Genomic DNA, 19,101 nt, shown 5'->3' on the forward strand with positions numbered 1-19,101 from the left:
GGCACTTTCCAATACTTCTTTACTGTATTTGTACTGTATTTATTACACATAGAAGTAGGGAGGAAAGGTAGCTGAAATACATCAACACCCTCAGAATATTTCCTTCCACATTTTCACCCTCACAATCACATATATGATGTGAGGTTTCAGTAGGGAGCCAGTCTCATGTTGATGACATAGGAAACCTGTTGTGAAGTGATGAGGAATTTACCTGGGCTTAGAAAATAGAATTCAAATGGTGTGTGTGTCTGCAGTTTGTCTGTGTATGGGTGTTTGCAGTGTGTGTGTGTGTGTGTGTGTAGGTGTGACTGTGTAAGTATGTACCTTGATGTATTTGGCGTAGAGCTGTTCATCCAATGGGAAGCTCTGGACGGTGCGCTCGTCACGGGCGTGGAACGTTCCCAACTTCAACCACTTGTTGGTGGGATACCTGAGAGAGAGCAAGAGAACGAGAGGGGTGGTCAGAGGGGCGTGTGTGTGTGTCCTGAGAGAAACAGGAAGGGTGTGCATATACCTGTCGCTGATGGAGACCAGGAAGTCTTTAGGTGTGGAGGAGAAGAGTTCAAAGTTAGCGATGTCCAACTGTTTCACCTGGATGGGCTCACACAGCTCTATCACAAACCTAGAGAGAGAAAAGGGGAAGAGGAATAGAGAGGTAGATGAGGAATGGTAATGTGAGATCATTTCCAGCTGCCTGCTCTCCCCTTGACCTCTGCCTGGGCAGATGGTTGGCAGTTGGGGTCACACGTGCTGAGGGGACAATGTGTGCGTGTGTGTTTCTGGAGGAAACAGCAAAGCAGAACACTGAGTAACCCATTGTCACGCTGCAGCTCCACAGAGAGCAGCCAGGACCAGGAGAAAGAGGTAGAAGGGCAAAATGTCCACAAAATTAAACAACGAGAGATGACTAGATTGAAAATCTGACACCTTTATTTATTCTCATGATTGTTTCGAACGGTGTATCCCTCTTGCACAATCTTAACTGAAGCAAAAATGACAACGTCTCCTGCATCAGCACGCCCCTCGAATGTGTGTGTGACTCACCAGATCTTGATGCTGCAGGGGTTCAGCATGTACAGGTCCATATTCTCCATGAGGATAGCAGATGTACTCTGGAAACCAGAGAGGATAGAGAGAACAAAATGGCAAATATGAGACACATAATGAGTCAATGGACGGATTCTTACAGTTCTAAGAACATAAAGACTTGTGTGTTACCTTGGCCTCTGTGTTAGCTGACAGTATCTTAGCGCCACACTCCACAGAAGCATAGTTGTTTTTAAAGTTCTTCTGTACCTTCTTCACAGGGGGGCTTCCACTTGAAGAGGTATGGAGGGACAGAGCTGGAGAAGACAGGGGGGTTAAGAGGTGTGTGTGTGGGTTGGTTCTTCTATCCTTGAGGGGACCTAAAATCCCCCAAAAGTCCCCACAAGGATAGTAAAAAAAAAGTAAAATTCTCCCGTGGGGAAATTTCCCATTTCAACAAAGGCTATTTTAAGCTTTAGGGGTTAAGTTTAGGGTTACTACTAGGGTAAAACCCTATTTATGCTCGATCCGAAAATGTGGTCGGAAACTTCATATGGAGGGTGTGACGCAATTGCCGAGCTTCTGGGGGCATGCAGAGGCCAAATCAAGCTCCGTACCGCATTGCTGTGCTCCTCTCAAATGTTTTAACTATGTGGAGGACTCCGTATAACTCCACATTGACATGATTGGTTGACGGCAGGTGGGGATGGTATATCTTGTATAAACACAAACGCACTTCCTTGACAACAGCTCTGTTCAGCGCAATAAGGATGAAACCCTGACGTCTGTGGAGGCTGCATGGCAGTAAATGCTGTACGGCCTCGTCAGAAGTCAGATTGAACATGCAGAGCCTTTAAGGGGTTAGTGGTTAGAGGTTTAGGAGTTAGGTTAGGGAAAATAGGATTTTAAGTCCCCACGAGGATAGAACAAAACGTGTGTGTGTGAGAAAGATGCAGTCCGGGACCTTAAACACTTCCAAATCCGTAACATAGTGTACAAATTAAAAAAAAAAGAAAACATATGAAATGGATGACGTAGTACACAATTACCACCGTCACGCCATCTGTTTATAAATGTGTCTGTCTGGTCTGTGATGGTGACGCTGAGGACAGGAGATCTACACAAGGTCCAGTTTCTAGCCCAGCGGATAATAACACAATGGGTTAACTGACCCTGCCACGCTGTCTATGATCTAAGAGTGTGAGGTTACTGTACGCAATCTGGAAGTATTTTTGTGTGTGTGTGTGTGTGTGTGCAGTGCATGTGGCGTGCAGTTTGAGAGTGTGTGTGAACTCATGCATGTCTGTTGGTCTGTGTCCTTCTGCTCCAGTAGACCGGGCCATTCATGACGGTGGAGAAAGAGTGCTGCCTCAGAGGAGGAGGGTGAGAGGTTGACAACACACACACACACACACGGTCCAGTACCCATACTGCCCTCATTCAGAGGGAAGAGATTCAAGAATGAAAGGCAAGAGGGGAGAAACTGAGGGATAGAGAGAAAGAAGAGGGAAGGAGGAAGATGGAGGGAAGAGAGAAAGAGATCAAGTGAGTTGAAAGGAGGAAAGAGATTTGTGAGGTCTCTGCACTAGTTTGTCTGAAAAATGACTGTTGCGACCATCATGCCTTCTTCATGGTCACTGAGCTTCTCCTGAACATGATATTAATGATGGGAACTGTGTCCCTGTGTGTGTTTCTTACTCTTCTCTTTCTCCACCTCCATGACTTGTTTCTTCCACTCGTCGAAGGTTGGGATGTCCTCCTTACTGGGCACTGAGGGGTCCGTCTCAATAGCGCTGGCATCACTGGCATCCACCTGATCCACTGCCTTGACAGGTATAGAGACACACGTCATACAGACACGTCATACAGACACGTCATACAGACACGTCATACAATTTATATATTACACAATCACTTGATAAGACCCCAGAACGGTCGACAAAGCCACCAAATGGCAAAGGCTGTTCATTAACACACAGATACGGGCCAATCCGGTTCAGCTCTGTCTGTCTGCAGCCAATGTAGTTGGAGAACAGAACAGCTCTGTACCAATACTGGACAGGGCTTTTAATTCATCACCATCTACAAACAAAGGCTGACCCTCTTCTTCTCTCACTCCCACCCTCTTCTTCCATTCTCTCGCTCACTCCCTCCCTTCCATCCCTCCTCCAAGTAAGAGAAAGGCAGAGGGAGCAGAGGGTTCATTTACTGAATGAAGGATTTTGCAGGATTGGCTGCCAAGCTGTGTGTAGCTCCTCCCCCCAATGCTCACACGTAAACCTCTACACTCCCATTACATTTACAGTCAGTGGCATAACTAACGGTCTACTCTCTGAAACACTGAGGAATAGGTTGTAGGACTCCCTCTCACCTGCTGGTCTTGGTCGGTGTCTTGGTGCCTGTGGGAGGTGTTTCCCCCCAGGTCCAGCTCTGGTAGACCTTGGTCCTGGTCTGGGTCCTCTGGGCTGACAGATGCTTGGACATCAGAATCAGAACCAGCCTGAATTTGATCCTGCTCTGACTGGCTCTCCACTAGGTCAGCATCACCACTATGGGGGAGAGGGAGAGAAGGCGAGTGGAGGACAGAAGAGCGGGTTAGAGGGGTTGAAAGGAGAAACAATCTGGATCCACAGTATTTTATTTCAATAACATTCCTACCGTGTATAAAGGGGCATTTTAATTTTTAAAATTATAATTACGTGAAAAACTCGACAACAAAAAACTATTTCAGCCCAAAGGCAATATCAGTTAAATAGCAATGTACATCAGAGGTTGACTAGTGACACCACCTCTTACGATACGATAAATACTTCATTTATACCAAAGAGGAAGTTGTCGTGGACCCATAATTCTGCTATATTAACAGAACATCTCATATACATCACACGTACAATACACATTTCTCATTTTAGTCATTTAGCAGTGCACTCATCTTAAGATAGATAGTGGGACAACCACATAGAGTTAGTAAGCTACTTCATTGAAGAAAAATGTACTCTCAGCAAAGTCAGAGCTAGTAAAGGGGAAAAGAGTCAAGTGCAAGTGTTCATTCACTAAAGGCTTTTTGAGGAGAGGGTGCAAGGGGATTATTTAAGGTACTCTTTGAAGAGGTAGTGTTTCAGATGTTTTCAGAAGATGGGCAGGGACTCTGCTGTCCTAGCTTCAGGGAGACACTGGACAGAGAAGAGCTTGTACTGGGTTGAGTGGGAGCTGCCCTCCTGTAGGGGTGGGAGGGCCAAGAGACCAAAGGTGGCAGAGCGGAGTGCTCGGGTTGGGGTGTAGGGTTTGAGCAGAGCCTGAAGGTAGGGAGGTGCAGTTCCCCTTGCTGCTCTGTAGGTAAGTACCATGGTCTTGTAGTGGATGTGAGCTTCTACTGGAAGCCAGTGGAGTGTGAGGAAGGAGCCGGGTGACATGGGAGGAGCCGGGTGACATGGGAGGAGCCGGGTGACATGGGAGGAGCCGGGTGGAGCCGGGTGACATGAGAGAACTTGGGAAGGTAGAACACCAGGCGGGCTGCAGTGTTCTGGATACGTTGCATGGGTTTGATGGCACAAGTGGGGACCCCAGCCAACAGAGTTGCAGTATTCCAGGCGGGAGATGACAAGTGCCTGGATTAGGACCTGCGCGGCTTCCTGTATGAGGAAGGGTTGTACTCTACGGATGTTGTAGAGCATGAACCTGCAGGAGCGGGTCACTGCTTTGATGAGGACACCGTGGAGTTGTCAAAAGTGATGGAGAGTTCTTGGAGCAGGCAGCCCTTCCCCGGGAGGAAGAGCAGCTACGTCTTGTCAAGGTGGAGCTTAGGGTGGTGGACCGACATCCAAGCGGAGATAACTGCCAGGCTTGCAGAGATGCATGTTGCCTTCTGGGTGTCAGAAGGGGGAAGCCGAAAAGTAGGTGAGTGTCATCCGCATAGCAATGATAGGAGAGACCATGTGAGGATATGACAGAGCCGAGGGACTTGGTGTAGAGAGAGAAGAGGAAAGGACCAAGAGACCTGGGGGACACCAGTAGTGAGGAGACTGTGGTGCAGACACAGGTCCTCTCCATGTCACCTGGTAGGAGCAACCTGCCCGGTAGGATGCAATCCAAGAAAGTGCAGAGCCTGAAACACCCAGCCCTGAGGGTGGAGAGGAGGATCTGATGGTTCACAGTGTCGAAGGCAGCAGATAGATCTAGGAGGATGAGAACAGAAGAGAGAGAGTCAGCTTTGGCAGTGAGGAGAGCCTCTGTCACAGAGAAGAGCAGTCTCGGTTGAGTGACCCGTCTTGAAGCTGGTTAGGGTCAAGAAGATCATTTTGAGAGAGATAGTGAGAGAGTTGTTCAGAGACAGCACCCTCAAGTGTTTTGGAAAGAGAATCATGAAGTGATACCGGTCTGTAGGATTTGACGTTAAAGTGTGTTTGTTTCTTGAGGAGGGAAGCGACTCGGGCCATTTTGAAGTCAGGGAAATGCAGCCAGTGGTCAGGGATGAGTTGACGAGGGAAGTGAGGAATGGGAGAAGGTCTCCAGAGATGGTCTGGAGAAGGGGATGGGGTTGAGTAGGAACGTTGTCGGGCGGCCGGACCTCACTAATCACAAGATTTCCTCTGCAGAGAGAGGGGAGAATGTGATCAAGGCGTAGGGGAGTGGGACCAGTGGACTTAATAAGCTGAGTGAATGAGCAGCAAATGTCATCAACCTTTTCAAAGTGATTGACAAAGTCACCCGCAGAGAGGGAGGAGGATTAAGGAGGGAGAAGGCAGAAGCTTGACATTTAGAGTGATAGAAAGTGGCTTTAGCAGTAGACAGGAGAAGAGAAGGTAGAGAGGAGGGAGTGAAAAGGACAATAGGTCCTCCGAAAGTTTTCACTCAGCTGGCCACAGCCCTGTAAGCTCGCAATGAGTTACTCGGAGCAGGAGGGGAGAGCCGAGCCGGTCGGGGGAAGAGGACAATACGAGTCATAAGAAGCAGAAAGGGAGGATAGTAGGGTCAAAGAGGCAGAGTCAGGAGACAGGAGGGAGAAGGAATTATCAGAAGGGAGAGATGATAGAAGAGGAGAGGAGTGAGAGTGAGAGTAAAGATTGTGACGGCCCATGACCATCTGGGTAGAGGCTGAGTGGTTAAGGTTGGAGGAAAGGGAGACAGAAAAGGAAACAAAGTAGTGATCAGAGACCTGGAGAGGTTACAGTGACATTAGAAGGAAAGCAGCCTCTAATAAAGATGAGGTCAAGCGTATTGCCTGCCTTGTGAGTAAGAGGGGACTGGGAAAGTGTGAGGTCAAAACAGGCAAGAAGGGGAATGAAAGAGTTGTAAAGAAGTGAATCAAAGGCAGATGTCAGGAGGTTGAAGTCACCAAGTACGAAGAGTGGTGAGCCATCGTCGGGCAATAAGCTTGTCAAGGTGTCAAACTCATTGAAGAACTCCCTAACGGCACCTGGCAGGTGATAGATGACAATGTTAAGCTTGAGTGGACAAGTGACAGTGACAGCATGGAATTCAAATGAGGAGATGGACAGGTGAGAGAGGGAGAAAATAGCCCTGTGCCACCACCGCGACGACCAGATGCTCTTGGACTATGAGAGAAAACGTAGTCAGATGGAGAGCAGCTGGAGTAGTAGTGTTCTCTGGGGTAATCCATGTATTCGTCTGGGTCTTCGTCAGGGCAGCATAGGCTGAGATTAACTCGGAAGTTCCAAAACGCTGCCGGAGACCAGGAATTCCATATTGTTCTCGCAGGGTACACTAAATGAGTTGGGTTGCAGCCAAGGTTTGGGGAGCGTCTTTAAAGCCTACATGGAGAGGAGCGAACTGAGAGAACACACACATAGTTGCCAAAGCTACAAAAGAGCAAAATTAGATCTGAAAAGTAACTAGGGAAGATATTCAAGTGAGCGAGTGATGTGGGCCCTTCCTGCCCCTTAATCCTGGTTGATGTGTCAATAACTATCTTCAAGTTATGAGCAGTCAGCATTTCACACACACCAAGTGGGCTATTAGGAAGACCGGGAGCACTTGAAGTAGGTGGCCCTAGCTAGCAAAAAGAAAGTACTAGTCAAAAACAGATTAAGACAATTATAGTCCTCACTCCTGGAGATATCAGGAGTCACCTAGCTATAGAATGAAGCAGTATTACCTGGCTGGGGCTGGAGCAGGGGTGTGAGAGGTAGAGGTAGGTGTGTGTTGTGGGTCTTCTGTGGCCGGGGCTGGGCTGGGTTCTGCCAGGGCATCACTGCGGGTCTCGGCCGGGGCTGGGGGGTCTGTGGAGGCTTGGTCCTGGGCTAGGTCATCGCTGGGCGATGGGGTGGAGGAGGGTGGAGTTGCCTGGTCCTGGAGGGGAGGGAGTTGTGTATCGGGCTCTGGGTGGGTGTGTGTGTGAGGCTGTGTCATTTGTGTGCTTGGCTCAGCAGCAGCAGCGGGGGGTTCAGGATCAGCGTGTGGTTCTGGGGCTGACCAGACCTCTACCACTACAGGCTCCTCCTGATTCACAGTCTGGAAAACACACACATCAGTTCAATTCGCTCCGTCGGTGTGTGTGTGTGTGTGTGTGTGTCTGTTACCTGTTCAGTGTTGTGTGTGTTGGGCTCCTCTAGTGCAGCCCTCTCTGTCTCCAGTCCCACGTCGTAGGAGGAGTGTGCGTGTGTCCTCGGGGACTCCATCTGGGGAACAGGCGCACGCGCCGTTAGAACATGGCGCACACACAGACACTTCGAATAGGAAGTTTTAATTCTACAGACACTATGGTAAACTGAAGTAGGCTAGCCTCTTTCGCCAGAAGACATGACAGAATGATAGAAGAACACCAAAAAACAGGAGAATGAGTGAGTGTCTCAGGCTGAGAAACAGTTCTTTGTTAGACTGAGGGACAGAACAAAAGGCTATAAGGGACTGACAGCACTGCTCCGACAGTACAGACAGGCCTGTTTGCCATGTGTACATTGACAGTATGCCAGCATGCAGCAGGCTTGTACTTACATGCCCGAGGACTAAATATGTGTTGACAAGGCAGCCCCCCACCCATCTCCCTCAGGCCCCCAGTTCAGAGTTGTGTGTGAATATGGGCTGAGACAGTTCAAGAGGGATTAGTCTTTATTTGCCTAATACTGTCAAAACAAAGTCTGAGTGAGGCCTAATGGGGTCTGGGGGAAAGCTGAGTGAACCGTGGCCTGCCCCTGGTCTGACCTGGCCAGGGCATAGATACATTACCTTTATCATAGTCTCAGGAAGACACTATGGCCGGGTAAGCGGACCTGCTCTCAGCCTAGGGGCCAGAAATAGGGGCTGGGAGGAGGTCTAGTCAACAATCTAATGCACAACAACCACCAATGTTAAGTATTGCATAACTCTTCAGCCAAATACCACCCCCACTCACCTCTAGCCAGAGGTCAGGAACACATACAAACACCTCTCCTCCACTTCCTAGGCTAAATCCCAAACTCATTACGGCCTTACCTCCTCTGTCTTTCACCGGAGGTCAAGCATGACCCCACATATAGGACTACACAACCCTCTCCCCCTCCCTTAACATATTCACACTCATGGCTTTGTTGAACTGGTAGGTCAGAGGAAAATAAACGCTTTAGGTGGGTCACCGTGCAAACAATTAGTTAACTCAGGTCTGATCATGATCCTTTCTGGCTGAAACCCCATAGTAAGTAACTGATTCTAGATGTAGTAGTGGATTATTAGCCTGGTGGTCCAGTCCGTTTGTGCTTTAGACAACTCCTCACCTTGAGGTCCGTCCTGTGGTACTGCGCATGCTCATGGTCGTGAAGATGCTCTGGGGGGCTGCTGTCTCCACTAGACACACCTGGACCTGACGAGTTGTGCTCTGAACAACACACATGACTTCTGGGGTACCTGGAAGACAGAGACAGGCTCAGTAACACACAATGAACAATACAGCTGGGGTACCAACGCTGTCATGCGTGGAAAAATAATTATGCATGCATGCAGCACCAGTCAAAAGTTTGGACACTTACTCATTCCAGGGTTTTTCTTTATTTTGACTATTTTCTACATTATAGAATAATAGTGAAGACATCAGAACTATTAACTAACACAGAAGGAATAGTGTAGTAACCAAATTTTTAAAAGTGTAGCCACCCTTGATGACAGCTTTACAAAGTCCCCCACCCCCATGCAAACTTTGCCACCGCTGCCTTACAGGAACAGGACTGGGCTTGCTGAACACTGAACCAAACTACTGTAGAACTGCCCTGCCAATGCCGTCCCTGCCACTGGATTCCTTTTGGTCTTAGTACTAGAGAGAAAGTCTGGAAAGGTCTAATATTACATAAGAGCACAACATCGAGATAAACAGGTGAACAAAAAGAGAAGTAGAGCAGGGTTTTTTTGTGTTTATCTGATCAGAGGGGTAAAGGCCGAGGTGATGTGGCAGGAAAGGGAGGGAGGGTCCCTGGGGTGTGTGTGTGTGTGTGTTAGGGCTCAATGAGCGTGGGGCCTGCCTGAACATGTCCACAATGTTCAGCCTCACACACACTTTAATTAAATGGTTTTTACACAATGTACTTTTCCCTCGGGCCTGGTCTTTGAAGCCCAGTATGCATCTAAACAACAGCTAGACGCTGCAATTGTCACCTCACACAGACACCCCTTGCTCTGAAACCTGAGAGCTTCACCTTAACCACTCAGACATCACTGTCAGGCCACACACAATCTGGACTATGTTTTAGCCTATTAGTTTGATGGCAGGTCATTGTGTGTGTTGTTTACCATGGTGAAGTTAAGGACTCTGATCTTCTAGACCAGTGGTTCCCAAACTTTTATAGTCCCGTACACCTTCAAACATTCAACCTCCAGCTGCGTACCCATCATTGTAAGCCTGCCACACACACAATACATTTAGTATTGTGTGTGTAAGTGTTTGTCACAAACCTGCTCGTGGGAAGTGACAAAGCGCTCTTATAGGACCAGGGCACAAATAATAATAATCAATAATGTTGCTCCTTATTTAATCATCGTACATATAAAACCTTATTTGTTCATCGAAAAACTGAATAACTCACAGGTTAATGAGAAGAGTGTGCTTGAAACCAGGCACAGCCAGAAGAGGACTGGCCACCACTCATAGCCTGGTTCCTCTAAGTTTCTTCCTAGGGTTTGGCCTTTCTAGTGAATTTTTCCTAGCCACCGTGCTTCTACACCTGCATTGCTTGCTGTTTGGGGTTTTAGGCTGGGTTTCTGTACAGCACTTTGAGATATCGGCTGATGTACTAAGGGCTATATAAATAAATTTGATTTGACATAACTCTGCAATGTTGGGTTGTATTGGAGAGTCTCAGTCTTAAATCTTTTTCCACACAGTCTGTGCCTGTATTTAGTTTTCATGCTTGTGAGGGCCAAGAATCCACTCTTACATAGGTTCATAGTAGCAAAGGGCCTCAGTGTCTTAACAGCGCGATTTGCCAAGGCAGGATACTCAGAGTGCAGCCCAATCCAGAAATCTGGCAGTGGCTTCTGATGAAATTAAATTCACAGAACCGCTTGTTGCTATTTCGATGAGGCTCTCTTGTTCAGATATCGGCAAGTGGACTGAAGGCAGGGCATGAAAGGAATAATCCAGTTGTTTGTGTTGTCATGACGTTGGCCAGTGGGTAAGGTTTAGGACCCCCCATAAATACCTTTCTCCCTTTCCTCTCTTGACTCTACAGAAGGACTCTTGAATAGCCTTTGTAAACATAGAGAGTCTGGGAACATCAAAAGGTGGGGGGAAAGGAACTATATTTCGGTAATCCAACCAGTTGAAAATATGCGTTGGTACTCAATGAATACGATGCCAGATCAGTTGGCGCATGAGACATTATGACTGATGACAGGACGATATAAACTGTATCTTGGAAAGTCTACACATTCTAGTTATCAGATTCACATGGAATTGTGCAATTTAAAACTATTTGTGAAAAGATTAAATGTAATTTTAGCTTCCAAATGAGAAATTAAGGTTAAAGCTCTGCTCACTCAGTGGCCCGCTCTTGTGAAGAGACATTGGTTCTAAACTCGCCCTTCTCTCCCCTCCTATATAAAGCCCTTGACAAAAATGTCACTTTCAGTTCCGACGACGGTCCATACGTTAAAAGGACTAATATGTGAACTACAGAACTTAGACAAACTCAGCGTGAGCTTTGGTTGCGAATAGTATGAACTTTGAACTCATATTCACTAAAGAAGTGAGACATCCTAGCCGTTGAGTTAGCAACAGCAGCTGTAAACATGGGCTAGGAAAGGACGAACGACGTATCCAATCTACCACACAACGACGATATTACAACATTACCAGTTTACCACCAGAGACACTCTTCAAAGGACAAGGAAGATCTCTGTTGGGCAACACGGCCTTCCACCTACAATCAACCTATTGAAGCGCAGCTCAGAGTAAATATTGCATTTTCCTTTTCCAAATGGGCGGTAATTTAGAATGCATAAGATACTGTATTTACGATAGCACAGCTTATTCCCTTTGTTCCTCAGTCTTCCTGCTTTTTCACTCAAACCCAAACCCCTTTGTGGAGCCAGCCGTCATGTCGGCTCTGTCCACCAGGGACGTTTTCTTTATGACATAATTTGCATTCTGTGTATATGTAATTGTGTGATTAGTTAGGTATTTAGTAAATAAATAATTAAACCAAATTTTGTATTGCTGATTCAACTTGTTAGCCAGGGTTCATGAAGATAACCAAGAATTGACAACTTTCAGATGAGACTGAAACAAGGTGACAATTTAATATTGACTGCTATTGATGTAAAAGATTAAGAGTTTATTTGGAAGATAACAGCCCTGACTTTCTAGTTAATTATTTACCTGATTAGCTTAAAATCAGGTAATATTAATTACAGAGGAATTATTTTATTGAATAGCATATGTCATATCACTTAATCCGGTATAGCCAAAGACACGACAGTGTCATCCGCTTTGGCTGCCTGCATAATTGCACACCCAACTCACTCAGGTGCGTCGCTATATCACATTTGACATTGTCCGTAAGCTTGGGTTCATTTTCACACAAAAAAATAATAAAATGGAAAGACCTGTGTGTTGTTCTTGTTAATGCAGACAGAGAAGAGCTCCAACTTCTTAAATCAAAGCCTCAGTTCTTCCCGCACATTGAATATAGTTGCAGAAAGTCCATGTAATCCTAGATTCAGATCATTCAGGTGAGAAAAAACTTCACCCAGACAGGCCAGTTGTGTGAGAAACTAGTCATCATGCAAGCGGTCAGACAAGTGGAAATTAATGGTCAGTAAAGAAAACTTTAAATTGGTCTCAATTTTTAAAAAACGGGTCAATACTTTGCCCCTTGATAACCAACGTAAAAGCCTTACATGGTCGCTGTCCATATCATTGCATAATGCAGAAAACACACGAGAGTTCAGGGGCCTTGCTTTAACAAAGTTAACCATTTTCTGCATTTTCTGTAGTGTCAAGAACATCTTTCAATCTGTCAGGCATTCCCTTGGCAGCAAGAGCCTCTCGGTGGATTCTGCAGTGTACCCAAGTGGCATCGGGAGCAACTGCTTGCACACGCGTTACCACTCCACTATGTCTCCCTGTCATGGCTTTTGCGCCATCAGTAGATACCAACATGAGCAGCAGCTACTTTTGGCTACATATGGACCGGTAGTGGAATTCCCGTGAGAGAGTAATGTTTGATGTGATTGGATGTTAATTATTTGACTAGGCTACCTGTATTTGACATTGTGTTATTTTGCTGAACACTAGATGGTCTCATTTTATTTTTGGCAGTGAAACGAGGCTACTCAGTCGAGAGAGAAAAAACTCACCCAAATGTATAGCCCCGTTGGAAAATAAAAATGGACTGTTTGAAAATGTGAATAAAAAAATATTTACAAATGTGAATTGCATTTTTAATTGCGCGTACCCCAGTTTGGGAATAGATGCTCTAGGCTAATCAATATAGAGCATAACATAAGTCTGTACATTCTTTAACTTTAAACACAGACAGAGATGCTAGTTTTAGGTCCCAAGAAACAAAGAGATCTTCTGTTGGATCTGACAATTAATCTTGGTTGTACAATCGTCTAAAAAAAAAAAAAAAAAAAAAAAAAAAAAAAACTGAAGGACCTCTGCATTAATCTGGACCCTGATCTCTCTTTTGACCAACTCAAAAATATTTTCAAGGACAGCTTTTCCATTTTCGTAACATTGCAAAAATCAAAAGCATTTAGACCAAAAACTATGCAGAAAAGCTAATCCATGCTTTTGTCACTTCTAGATTAGACGACTGCAATGCTTTTCTTTCCGGCTACCAGGATAAAGCACTAAATAAGCTTCAGTTAGTGCTAAATATGACTGCTAGAATCTTGGCTAGAACCAGCATTTTTTATCATATTACTCAAGTGCTAGCCTCTCTACACTGGATTCCAGTTAAGGCTAGGGCTGATTTCAAGGTTTTACTGCTAACCTACAAAACATTACATGGGCTTGCGCCTACCTATCTCTCTACGATTTGGTCTTGTCGTACATACGGTCACAAGACGCAGGCCTCCTTATTGCCCCTGGAATGTCTAAGCAAACAACTGGAGGCAGGGCTTTCTCCTATAGAGCTCAATTTTTATGGGATGGTCTGCCTATCCATGTGAGAGACGCAGACTCGTTCTCAACCTTTAAGTCTTTACTGAAGACTAATCTCTTCAGTGGGTCCTTTGATTGAGTGTAGTCTTGCCCAGTGGTGCGAAGGTGAACGGAAAGGCATTGGAGCGACGAACCGACATTGCTGTCTGCCTGGCTGGTTCCCCTCTTAGTCACTGGCTTGGGTCACTTGAATGGGTTGTGTCACTGACAGGATTCTTCCTGTCCGGGTTGGCGCCCCCTCGGGTTCGTGCCGTGCGGGAGGAGATCTTCATGGGCTGTACTTAGCCTCGTCTCACGGTAGTAAGTTGGTGGTTTGCTGATATCCCTATAGTAGTGTGGGGGCTGTGCTTTGGCAAAGTGGGTGGGGTTATATCCTGCCTGGTTGGCCCTGTCCGGGGGTATCGTCGGACGGGGCCACAGTGTCTTCCGACACCTCGTCTCAGCCTCCAGCATCTATACTGCAGTAGTTTGTGTCGGGGACCTAGAGCCAGTCTGTTATATCTGATGTAATTATCCTTTCTTATCCGGTGTCCTGTGTGAATTTAAGTATTCTCCCTCTAATTCTCTTTCCCCAAGGACCTGAGCCCTGGGACCATGCCTCAGGACTACCTGGCCTGATGACTCCTTGCTGTCCCCATTCCACCTGGTCATGCTGCTGCTCCAGTTTCAATTGTTCTGCCTGCGGCTATGGAACCCTCACCTGTTCACCGGACATTCTACCTTGTCCTGGACCTGCTGTTTGAGACTCTCTCTCTCTCCACCGCACCTGCTGTCTCTAACTCTGAATGATCGGCATGAAAAACCAATTTACATTTACTGCTGCGGTGCTGACCTGTTGCACCGTCTACAACCACTGTGATTATTATTTTTATTTGACCCTGCTGTTCATCTGTGAATGTTTGAACATCTTGGCCATGTACTGTTAGAATATCCACCTGGCACAGCCATAAGAGGACTGACCACCCCTCAGAGCCTAGTTTCTTCCAAGGTTCCTGCCTTTCTAAAACCAAATCTAATCTAGCCACTGTGCTTCTACAGCTGCATTGCTTGCTGTTTTGGGTTTTAGGCTGGGTTTCTGTATAGCACTGTGACATGGGCTGATGTAAAAAGGGATTTCTAAATACATTTGATTTCACTCTTTATCTTGACTGACGCACACCATACATGTCCCTTTCCTCATCTACAGAACACATGATCCATGCATCTAATCATCCAGTGCTGACGATGTTGCAATGAGGGCCTAATCACAAAGCATCACCACTTTGTACAAACATCCAGCTCTAACCTGACGGCCCCACAGTTGAATTCGGAAGTTTACATACACTTAGGGTGGAGTCATTAAAACTTGTTTTTCAACCACTCCACAAGTTTCTTGTTACCAAACTATAGTTTTGGCAAGTCGGTTAGGACATGTACTTTGTGCATGACACAAGTAATTTTCCCAACAATTGTGTAATTCACTGAATCACAATTCCAGTGGGCCAGAAGTTTCCATACACAAGTTGAATGTGCCTTTAAACGGCTTGGAAATTCCAGAAAATGATGCCATGGCTTTAGAAGCTTCTGATAGGCAAATTGACATCATTTGAGTCAATTGGAGGTGTACATGTGGATGTATTTCAAGGGCCTACCTTCAAACTCAGTGCCTCTCTGCTTGACATCATGGGAAAATCTAAAGAAATCAGCCAAGACCTCAGAAAATAACTTGTAGACCTCCAAGTCTGGTTCATCCTGGGGAGCAATTACCACGTTCATCTGTACAAACAATAGTACGCAAGTATAAACACCATGGGACCACGCAGCCTTCATACCGCTCAGGAAGTAGACGCATTCTGTCTCTTAGAGATTAACGTACTTTGGTGCGAAAAGCGCAAATCATTCTCAGAACAACAGCAAAGGACCTTGTGAAGATGCTGGAGGAAACCGGTACAAAAGTATCTATATCCACAGTAAAACAAGTCCTATATGGACATAACCTGAAAGGCCGCTTAGCAAGGACGAAGCCACTGCTCCAAAACCGAAATAAAAAAGCCAGAATATGGTTTGCAACTGCACATGGTTCGCAACTGCACGACAAAGATCGTACTTTTTGGATAAATGTCCTCTGGTCTGATAAAACAAAAAGAGAACAGTTTGGCCATAATGACCATCGTTATGTTTGGAGGAAAATGGGGACGCTTGCAAGCCGAAGAACACCATCCCAACCGTGAAGCACGGGGGTGGCAGCAACATGTTGTGGGGGTGCTTTGCTGCAGGAGGGACTGGTGCACTTCACAAAATAGATGGCATCACGATGCAGAAAAATGATGGGGATATATTGAAGCAACATCTCAAGACATCAGTCAGGAAGTTAAAGCTTGGTCGCAAATGGGTCTTCCAAATGGACAATGACCCCGATCATACTTCCAAAGTTGTGGAAAAATGGCTTAAGGACAACAAAGTCAAGGTATTTGGAGTGGCCATCACAAAGCCCTCACCTCAATCCCATAGAAAATGTGTGGGCAGAACTGAAAAGGCGTGTGCGAGCAAGGAGGCCTACAAACCTGACTCAGTTACACCAGCTCTGTCAGGAGGAACGGGCCAAAATCTACCCAACTTACTGTGGAAGGCTACCCGAAATGTTTGACCCAGTTTAACAATTTAAAGGCAATGCTACCAAATACTAATTGAGTGTATGTAAACTTCAGACCCACTGGGAATGTGATTAAAGAAATAAAAGCTGGGGGGAAAAAAATCACTACTATTATTCTGACATTTCACATTCTTAAAATAAAGTGGTGATCCTGACTGGCCTAAGACAGGACATTTTTACTGAGTTCAAATGTATTTGGCTAAGGTATGTATACTTCAACTGTATATGGCAGTGTGGGTAGGTAAATGTAAGAGGCAGCATACAAAATCAGACCATAATGAGCTGTAGGGTGGATACTGCCACAGCTAAACTTAGCGCCATAGCTTTGAACTATGTACTGCTTCAAATGTCACATATGCGAGGGTGGGAGCATGGTTGATGTGCAACCAGGGGTGGTGAGGGTAAGCCTATATTGACAGGCCTATGGGTTAGAGCAGGGGTGTCAAACTCATTCCACAGAGGGCCTAGTGTCCGCGGGCTTTTGTTTTTTCTGTTCAATTAAAGACCTAGACAACCAGGTGACAGGAGTTCCTTACGACACTGAACAAAATAAAATCTCCAACATTCAGCAATTTCAAAGAATTTAAATGAGTTACAGTTCATATAGGGAAAATAATGAATTTATTTCAATTGACTAAGTCGTAATCTATGGATTTCACATGTCTGGGAATACAGAAATTCATCTGGTCACAGATAACTTAAATAAAAATCTGAAAATCAGTCAGTATGTATGTGGTGTGACCACATTGCCTCCTTCGTAAAGAGCTGTTCAGGTTGTTGATTGTGGCACCACTCTTCATTGGCTGTGCGAAGTTGCTGGATATTGGCGGGAACTGGAATCCGGTGTCCTACACGTCAATAAAGTACATCCCAAACATGCTCAATAGGTGACATGTCTGTTGAGTATGCAGGTCATGGAAGAACTGGGACATTGTCAGCTTCAAGGAATTGTGTACAGATCATTGTGACATGGGGCCATGCATTATCATGCTGAAACATAAGGTGATAGCGATGGATGAAAGACGCGACAATGAGCCTCAAGATCTCATCACGGTATCTCTGTGCATTCAAATTGCCATCGATAAAATGCAATGGTGTTCGTTGTCCGTAGCTTATGTCTGCCCATACCATAACCCCACCACCACCATAGGGTGCTCTGTTCACAATGTTGACATCAGCAAACGGCTCACCCACACACATCTGCCATCTGCCCAGTTGAAAACGGGATTCATCTGTGAAGAGGACACTTCTCCAGGGTGCCATCAACCATCGAAGGTGAGCATTTGCCCACCTAAGTCTGTTACGAAGCCGAGCTGCAGTCAGGTCAAGACCCTGGCGGAGAACGATGAGCATACAGATGAGCTTCCCTGAGAAAGTTTGACAGTTTGTGTATAAATTCATCGGTTGTGCAAACCCAACGTTTCATAAACCGTCTCAGATGATCCCACAGGTGAAGAACCCAGATGTGGAGATCCCTAGGCTGTTGTGGTTACACATGGTGTGCGGTTGGACATACAGCCAAATTCTCTTAAACGACGTTGGAGGTGGCTTATTGGAGAGAAATTAATATTCAATTATTTGGCAACAGCTCTGGTGGACATTCCTGCAGTCAGCATGCCAATTGCACGCTCCCTCAACTTGAGACATGTGGCATTGTGTTGTGTGACAACTGCAAATTTTAGAGTGGCCTTTAATTGTCCCCAGCACAATGTGCACCTGTGTAATGATGTAAGGGTAATCAGTTTCTTGATGTCACACCTGTCAGGTGGCTAGATTATCTTGCCAAAGGGGAAATGCTCACTAACAGGGCTGTAAACAGATTTGTTTTCAAAATATGAGAGAAATACACTTTGTGCACATCAAACATTTCTGGGATGTTTTATTTCAGCTCATGAAACATGGGACCAACACATTACATGTTGCATTTAATTAATGAATCAAGTACAAGGGTGGAGCGAAAACCCGCAGACACTCAACCCTCCATGGAAAGAGTGACAAGTGGGTTTGAGTATATTGTCCAATCCCACATCAACCCCTATTCCTACCCCCTCTACTCCGTGCTCTGTAGATCTAAGAGGTATGAGTAATATGGCACAAATTCCACCTAGCCAATCAGGGGTTGATTTGGAATTGGGCACGTCAACCAGCAGAGAGAAATACCATGAGGTAACATTACTATGAAGGGCTTGTAGTGGGTAGAAGAAGTTCAGCTTAGACTTAAAAACCCTTTGAACTGAAGGCTCTGCCATTTACCCTTACATAGCTTTTAGCCAAAAATACTAGGCTTCTACACCCATCTGCACGGGCCTATAAGCTAGCCTAGACCTTGTTGTGAATTTAACTTCTGCCACGGTGAATACAGTGGTGATGGTAGGAGTGTTTATGTCACAACGTGTCTGAGGAACTGGACAGGATCCACAGAGAGATGATTGACACCAGAACCATTTACAACTGGATTGACAGTTACAACTCAATTACAATAATCCCCATAAAAACGGCCTCTGATCCCAGAAGCCTTGCATTTCTATAAAACTTCACACGCGCACTCACCTCTCTCCTTGATGGGAGTTCTCTTAGACAGCTGCAATCATCACATGCTGAGGAACCAAGTGGTCGGCTGATATTTCAGACATTACACAGAAGAAAAACCGACAATTTAGGTTCACACGATACTTCTTAAACTATTCATACACTCGTACCTGTATACGGGTTGAACATTGTAGATTTGGGCACTGATAAGCGCCTACATTGAAACGCAGTGGCTGTACAGTAATATGCGGTAGCCTAAACGACGTCAGAACTCAGGCGCTGTATGGGTTTTGACTGGACTGCCGTTCTGAACTTGAGCACC

At 45.7% G+C, this 19,101-nt stretch overlaps 1 protein-coding gene across 1 annotated transcript in view; it reads right to left on the minus strand.

The window, feature by feature from the left end:
- LOC112251587 (SUN domain-containing ossification factor) overlaps window positions 1-19,101 on the minus strand; it is an 83,622-nt gene that overhangs the window by 23,191 nt on the left and 41,330 nt on the right. The window contains exons 2-10 of the mRNA XM_042322712.1: window positions 8,736-8,865; window positions 7,566-7,664; window positions 7,142-7,497; window positions 3,398-3,575; window positions 2,725-2,851; window positions 1,219-1,343; window positions 1,045-1,112; window positions 515-622; window positions 325-430 (exon numbers count right to left, since the gene is read on the minus strand). Of these exons, the coding sequence (XP_042178646.1) occupies window positions 325-430; window positions 515-622; window positions 1,045-1,112; window positions 1,219-1,343; window positions 2,725-2,851; window positions 3,398-3,575; window positions 7,142-7,497; window positions 7,566-7,664; window positions 8,736-8,865 (1,297 nt within the window). The remainder of the gene's footprint in view (window positions 1-324; window positions 431-514; window positions 623-1,044; window positions 1,113-1,218; window positions 1,344-2,724; window positions 2,852-3,397; window positions 3,576-7,141; window positions 7,498-7,565; window positions 7,665-8,735; window positions 8,866-19,101) is intronic.

This window comes from Oncorhynchus tshawytscha, linkage group LG05 (genome assembly GCF_018296145.1).
Source record: "Oncorhynchus tshawytscha isolate Ot180627B linkage group LG05, Otsh_v2.0, whole genome shotgun sequence".
In the NCBI taxonomy this organism is placed as follows: Eukaryota; Metazoa; Chordata; class Actinopteri; order Salmoniformes; family Salmonidae; genus Oncorhynchus; species Oncorhynchus tshawytscha.